Here is a 7,044-nt window from a genome sequence, read left to right on the forward strand (position 1 = left end):
AAATGATACAGTAATTATTTTAAATAATATTTCAAATCAACTCCTGTGCAAACATATTAGTTCTAGAAGTCCCATCGTAAACCGCTGGACTGGAAAGAGTTTAGAGCAAGCCTTTATATTCAGCAACAGTAATTTTTTTTAAAATATTACCAACACATTCCTACTGTCTAACCATTTGTAAATGGTGAGAAATGAATTTTTGAGCATCCTCATAAATCTGGCATCTTTCTGGAGATTCCAAGACAGCTTGTGGTGCTTAAATCTTAAGTGAGCAATATCACGCTTTCTCTGAATGATCCTATGGTAGTATCCCTGTGGTAATATGATCCCTCTTTCACAGGATGTTTGGAAGAGTAACCCCTTGTTTGAATCAGCCAAATTTTCCTTTTTATCTTTCCCGGTGCGGGTTCTGTAGTTCTCAGCTACAACTCAATTGGGTCGAGTTCAAAATCCCTAATTAGCGGCTACTTTTGCAGGGCTTCTTTAGTATAAACCAAAAAAGGAAAAGAAGATTCGGGGATGGAAAATAGAGAATCAGCGAATTGCAGTGAACCTTCAGGTATATGAACATAATCCCTTATTCAATTGAACTTGTTTATGCTCAAATTGTTTTTACTGTCTTTTTTTTAAATTTCTGAATATTATTTAGTTTTCTCCGTATTTAATATTTTTGCCGAGATCAAAACTTTATTTGAGAAATTAGTGACCAAATAGCTGTCTTAATAAAGAAAGGAGAAAAGGTTTGTTGGTAATTTGTTGTATTTTGAGTATGTGAAATGCTTTTTGGCAAGTTTGGTACAGGACATATAATTTATCAGAGAAATTATTGATCGAAATTTTTGCCTAAGAAAGAAACTATATTGGGCAGGATTAGAATTCCTTTTGGTAAGAATATCTTGCAGTTGTTTTGTATTTTTGCTTGTATGATTCTAGTTTGGTTGCAGCTTTTTTTGTAATAGTAACTACAATTTTGTGGGGTTTTTGGATTCGTGCTAGTTTTCTGGCTAGGCTGTGAATATTCTTGTGGAATACAAAGTACTTCTTGTGAATATTTGTAAAACTTTTGCTGCTGCATTTTTTTTCTTGGTTCAAGTAAAGTTCTTGATGGAATAATAAGGCCTGACAGTTCATTCATTTGCCGTTTAGCCTCTGCTGCTGGAAATGATGTGAAGCAGCGGTGTTGGGACCAAAGAGAAGCTCTACCAGGGGAACCGCGATGTGTAATCTGTGGTAGATATGGTGAATACATATGTGATGAGACTAATGATGATATTTGCAGCGTTGAATGTAAGAGGATTCTTCTTGATCGGATTGCAAAATCGCAACCACTTGTTCCCCGCCCATCTCCAGTTAAACTGCCAGCAACTGATGAATGTTATTATGTTCGAGAAGGTAATGATAAATCTGAAGCTGGTTCTCTATCTAGTGACCAAGTTGAACTGCTAAGGAGAAAACTTGAAATTTCCATCAGGGGAGACCTTGTTCCTGCACCAATCCTGTCTTTTCCTTCGTGTAATCTTCCTGAGAAGCTCCTTCAAAACTTGGAAGTTGCAGGATTTGAAATGCCAACTCCTGTCCAAATGCAAGCAATTCCATCTGCATTGATTGGCCAAAACTTACTAGTTTCAGCTGAGACTGGTTCTGGCAAAAGTGGTTCTTTCCTGGTTCCGATAGTTTCTTATTGTGCAAAATTTAATGCTGACAAGCCTCATGGTGAGAGAAAACCGTTGGCAATGGTTCTTACACCAACTAGAGAGCTCTGCATACAGGTTGAGGAACAAGCTAAGTTGCTTGGGAAAGGTTTGCCTTTTAAAACTGCATTGGTGGTTGGTGGTGATGCCATGGCAGGGCAACTCTATCGCATCCAGCAGGGTATTTCATTGATTGTTGGAACTCCAGGAAGACTAATTGATCTTCTAGCTAAGCATGATATCGAATTAGACAGTGTCTCAATTCTTGTTCTTGATGAAGTAGATAGCATGCTAGAAAGGGGATTTCACGAGCAGGTAATGCAGATTTTTAGGGCTCTATCTCAACCCCAAGTATTGATGTATTCTGCAACAATTCCGAAAGATGTGCAGAAGATGGCAAACTCAATGGTGAAAGATTTGACCATAATTGCAGTTGGAAAGCCAAATAAACCAACTGGAGCTGTGAAGCAGGTGGTGATATGGGTGGATTCAAAGCAGAAGAAGCAAAAACTTTTTGATATACTGACAAGCAAGCAACACTTTAAGCCACCAGTTGTGGTGTTTGTAAGTTCACGAATTGGTGCGGATCTCCTCTCTGAAGCAATAGGAATCACCACTGGAATAAAAGCTGTATCAATTCATGGAGAAAAATCAATGAAGGAACGAAGAGAGATTTTGAAATCATTCTTGGTTGGAGAAGTCCTTGTGATTGTGGCCACAGGGGTATTGGGCCGAGGGATTGATCTCTTGCACGTGAAGCAAGTTATAGTTTTTGACATGCCAAATTCCATTAAGGAGTACGTCCACCAGATTGGAAGGGCATCTAGATTGGGAGAGGAGGGTTCTGCCATGGTATTTGTAAATGAGGAGAACAAAAACTTATTTAGAGATTTGGTTCAAATCCTGAAATCATCTGGCGCAGCTGTTCCACGAGAGCTTGCGAATTCACGTTATACTTTTGGTTCTTCTACCAATAAAGGCGAGAAGAAAAGGAAGTATGGTTTTTGAAGCTGCTGTAGAGCATATGTATAGATTGATCAAAGGACTACTGGTTCTTATTGTTTCTGCTGAAGGTTCTCTCTCTCTCTCTCTCTCTCTCTCTCACTTGGATCCTTGTTCAAGTATTCTATAGTGGATTATATGCTGGTCTGCTGCCATTTTTTTTGAAGAAGGGCAGATTTGCCCAGGAATTAATATTCATAGTTTTTCTTTCATTGCATTTCTTGCAAAGTGTTCTATCTAAACATTCTCATGCTTAAATCATTGCATTCATGTGACTACAATCTCTTCCTTTCCTGGCTTTTTTCTTTTAAAAAAATTTCTAGAAGCTAATCTTGGTTCATATATACAAATGACAGGGTAGAAGATCAGAGAACTGAGTTGCCAGCCTGATTTGATTATGGAATGGCACTTTCTTGGCGATATTCCTTGGGAGAGTAGCCCTTTACAATATTATCACTCTTTGATTCTTTAATGGTAAACATGCACAATTTTGGGCTCTGGAGAGTTTACATATTCAAGCTGTGACAAAGTCAAAAGTACTAGATCCTCAGTTGAAAAGTTGTAAATGCCGAACTCTACCCAAAGGAACTTTTTTTTTTTTTTGGCTTTCTTTGTACAATACACTAGCACAAGTAATGCAGCATACAAAGGTTCATATTTCTAGTTGTCATTTCCAACCAATTTTTTTACCATTCAAACCATGTCAACCTGCATCTTTTGAGGAAAAAAAACTGGAAAATTAGTTAGTGCTATGACAATGTCAAAGCTTTCTTTGTTCTGTCTATTTTTCTAGTGCAAAGGTGTGGCTACTATGCTGGAAACTTTCTTTATTTAGAGATTGTAATTTCTTATGTGGACAAGTTGTGGTCAGAATGTGCTAGGTGCTTGATGTTTGGTGGCTATCTTGAGTTGGACATGGAGCGAGTGAAAGAAGTTGTTTATTGGTAGGCATAGGGCATTGCTAATGTTTGCTGATTTGGTTATTCCACTCTATATGTAAATTTTGAAACCATTGAACTTCCTGAAGAAGTATTATTCTTATTGCTCCAAGGGGCATCAAAGCCAAAGTTGTGACCATTGCCATGAATTATACTGGTGCAGCCCTGATAGCCTCTCCATGCTGCTAGTTCTTTTTCACATCTATCTTCAGAATATTAGTGTATGTTACCATAAATATCTCTATTGCTTCATTTTACTACCATTATCACCACCACATGCAGATACATTTGAATAAAAATCAAACATACCATAGTTTATTTAGACTATAAAGCTGGTGATGGATAAGGTAGCAAATGCTGTGATTAAAAAATAATAATAATAAAAGCTGATGTTTCTTGTTTCTGAATTTCTTGATTTAAAGGTTTTATTGTACATTATAGGAAAAGATGAGCATGTCTTGGGGATGCATGACTCCTGCAATGGATTATCCTATTAACTAAGGCTGTGTTTGTGTCGACGTAAAATGTTTTCCAAATTTTTCAGCGTTTGGTAATCATTTATCTTGGGAAAAGATTTATGCGTCATTTTATGGAAAATAACTTGCCCCTTCGACTTACGGAAGTTTTTTTCTTTCATTCGTCAAAACGCTTTACACTTCAAAATAGAGCTCATGAAGACTTCGCGGTTAAAGACATAGAGAGTGAGCAATGGAGAGACTGCAAGATTACCAACCATGTAATCATCTATAACGGTGCCTTGGGTGAGATTCTAATTTAGGGCTTTATCCTGAATACCTTGTACAATTTTTTCCCAAAAAAAAACTGATAAAATTGGTTGCTCCCATCAGGATTCTATCAATTTTTTATTTGGTTGCTATAATTCTTGAGAATTGCGGCACTAATTTCATGGAGGATTTAGGGTCTTGTTCTAAATTTTTTTTTTTTTTTTTTGGTTTTTTGGCAAAATCCATTGTTCCTCTTTTCTGACGGTTCTTATAAAGGCAAGGGTTTGGGTTTGCATGGTTGTTTTTGTATCAATTGATTGATGGTTTAAGAAATTTCAGCAGTTTTGCTATAAATTATCCTTCCGCCGGTGTCCTTGGGATTTGATTTCGCCTTTCTGCTGAGAAATTTGTTGTTAGATGTATATAGTTGTAATTGGCTTCTCTGTGCAATACGAATACTGAATGTTGGGGTTTCTTGTTTAGCAAACTTAAATTTTAGGGTTTATTTTTAAGTTGAGACCTTTGCAAGTTGTTTAGGAATGTTGTCTGCTCGAACTGAACAATATACTTGATTCTTTTTTGTTTTTTTCACACAGACCTGGATTTTCTCTTCTCAATTTGGAGAGTCTAGGCAAGTACTCATGCTTGAATCTTTTAGTATGGCTATTGAAAGTTGCTTAAGATTTTTTTTCCGCATTGGTAGTTGTACCATTAATTAGAATGCCACCTTGCAGCCTTTTGCTTTGTTCTGTAGTATCTAACATTTAGATATAATTTGAATAGCAAGCTCAAATTATAGTCTTTGCAACCTAGTATCTATGTTTTTTCCTCTTCTATTGTTTGCAAGCATATGGTGTCTGATTTTAACTAACTATAGTCAGCTTACATTGCTAGACAAAATTGCCTTAAGAGCTCTTGTACGGAGCCAAGAGAAGCTGAAAATTTTCATTATTCTGTATGGAGGTTTTTTTGATTGTTTAAATGGTTTTGTGATGGATAACTTAAAGATGCACGATGATCTAGCTAGGTCTTCAATGGCAAACTTTCACAACCATTTCAACTGAGTTGTCTCGAAACATGCATAGTAGTTATTCATTGATAACACGATTAGTTACTTCATGGGTTTGATTCAATTAATTGTTTGCCTGCCTCTAGTGCTTGTTGTGCTGACTAAAATATAAAATTCCCTAGTATGGGTAAATGGTAAGCAAATAGTGTTTGAATTGTAAATTATTTGAGATAATTTTGTAAAAAAGTACTATAGCATTTTTTTGGTATGATGTATGTGATATAAAAAAGTGATTGAAAAATGTGTTGATGATGCAAACAAATCAGTGTGTGTAAATAAGGTGTAATAAAGTGGAATAATTGGCAATCCAAACACTGATTGTTAAGAAATACTTATTGTCCTTTTTCTTTACTAGTAATTGACATGTCAAATTTTAAATAGATGTGTTCCTTGCCAAACTTTTGGGAGGCAATGCAATATTCATTACTGGATTAGTTAATCCCGCGGCAGAGTGTAGAAATAGTTATGTATGAGTGAGAAGTTTTTTGGGTAATATATGAATAAATAATGGTAAAGTAGTGTTCAGGGCGCACGCTAATGTGCGTGCAACTAATAGGAAATATTATTAAAATTTTGAGGAAATTTGTATCATTTTCATAGGAATTAGTTTTATATTTTTTGAATAGATAATAAAAAAATTCATCAAAATAAATTATACAAATAAATAGTTATTTAGAAACAATTCATAACCGTAAATGGTAGTTGATCATATTAGATAGTTATTAAGGATAGTTTAGAAAAAACATAAAGCAAATTTATTTATACCAAAAGCTTCCTTCCTTTTTATATCTAACTATATAAAAGCGGGAGTTAGACAATGAACAGTCCATTTTTTGTCAAGCGGTTATCACGTAATTTTGGGCAACTTTGAGGGCAATTGTCAAGCGGCATTTTGGTCTTCGGCCTTGTGGCTGGCTTGGCTTTAGGAAGATTCGGTTAAACATCAGAATCTATATAATAAAAGAGAGAGTTGGAGAATGAATAGTGAATTTTGGTCAAGCGGTTATGCTGCTATTTTTGTGACTTTGAGGGGCGTTTTGGTCTTTTGGTCATTGAGAAGCCTCGGTCATCCTTCTGGTCAAATGCTACGGTGATGAAATCTCAGCTGAAAACCAAAGCATAATAACGAAAAAAAAGAAAGGCAAAAAGCATAACTTTCTATGTATCTGTACAAAGAGCAATAAAGGGACGCAGCAGTTAAGCTTCTAAACTTGTATAGATTTTCTCTAATTCAGTCAGATAAAGCTCAAGAATCATACAAATAATCTGGGCTAAAAATAAAAATTGATAATCAAGTTGGATTAATATATTTTTTCTAATTTTATTCTGAGGTTTCACGCATTTTTATCTGTTTCTTATTCTTGATAATCTGTGTATTTGTTGGTTTTTCCCTTCTTCTTTTTTGCACAGATTAAAACATTTAATCAATATAATCACAACAATTATTTTTCTTTCATATTTTTGTAAAATGCCGCTCAATAATATTAGATCATTAATCAACATTAAGAGCCATGTATAATTACATTGTTTTTGAAATTTACAGTACTTTAATTTTTTTAATGTAAAAAAAAATCTAATTAATGTTGAGCGTTCTGTAAATACACAATTATTGAGGAAAT

General features: G+C 35.2%; 1 protein-coding gene across 4 annotated transcripts; it reads left to right on the plus strand.

Moving 5' to 3' along the window:
- The first annotated feature begins 132 nt into the window (after positions 1-132).
- Positions 133-3,780, plus strand: LOC113699031 (DEAD-box ATP-dependent RNA helicase 41). Of its 4 annotated transcripts, none has more exons than XM_027219077.2 (4): positions 133-267; positions 477-559; positions 1,147-2,764; positions 3,050-3,780. In XM_027219077.2, exons 2-3 carry the CDS (start codon positions 520-522, stop codon positions 2,697-2,699), a joined length of 1,593 nt encoding a protein of 530 aa, XP_027074878.1. In that variant the 5' UTR covers positions 133-267; positions 477-519; the 3' UTR covers positions 2,700-2,764; positions 3,050-3,780. The 4 variants fall into 4 exon arrangements, with proteins under 4 accessions (XP_027074878.1, XP_071908828.1, XP_071908830.1 ...); XM_072052727.1 differs by having other exon boundaries at positions 153-400; XM_072052729.1 differs by having other exon boundaries at positions 157-317.
- Positions 3,781-7,044: the final 3,264 nt, after the last annotated feature.

This window comes from Coffea arabica, chromosome 1e (assembly GCF_036785885.1).
Source record: "Coffea arabica cultivar ET-39 chromosome 1e, Coffea Arabica ET-39 HiFi, whole genome shotgun sequence".
NCBI lineage: Eukaryota > Viridiplantae > Streptophyta > Magnoliopsida > Gentianales > Rubiaceae > Coffea > Coffea arabica.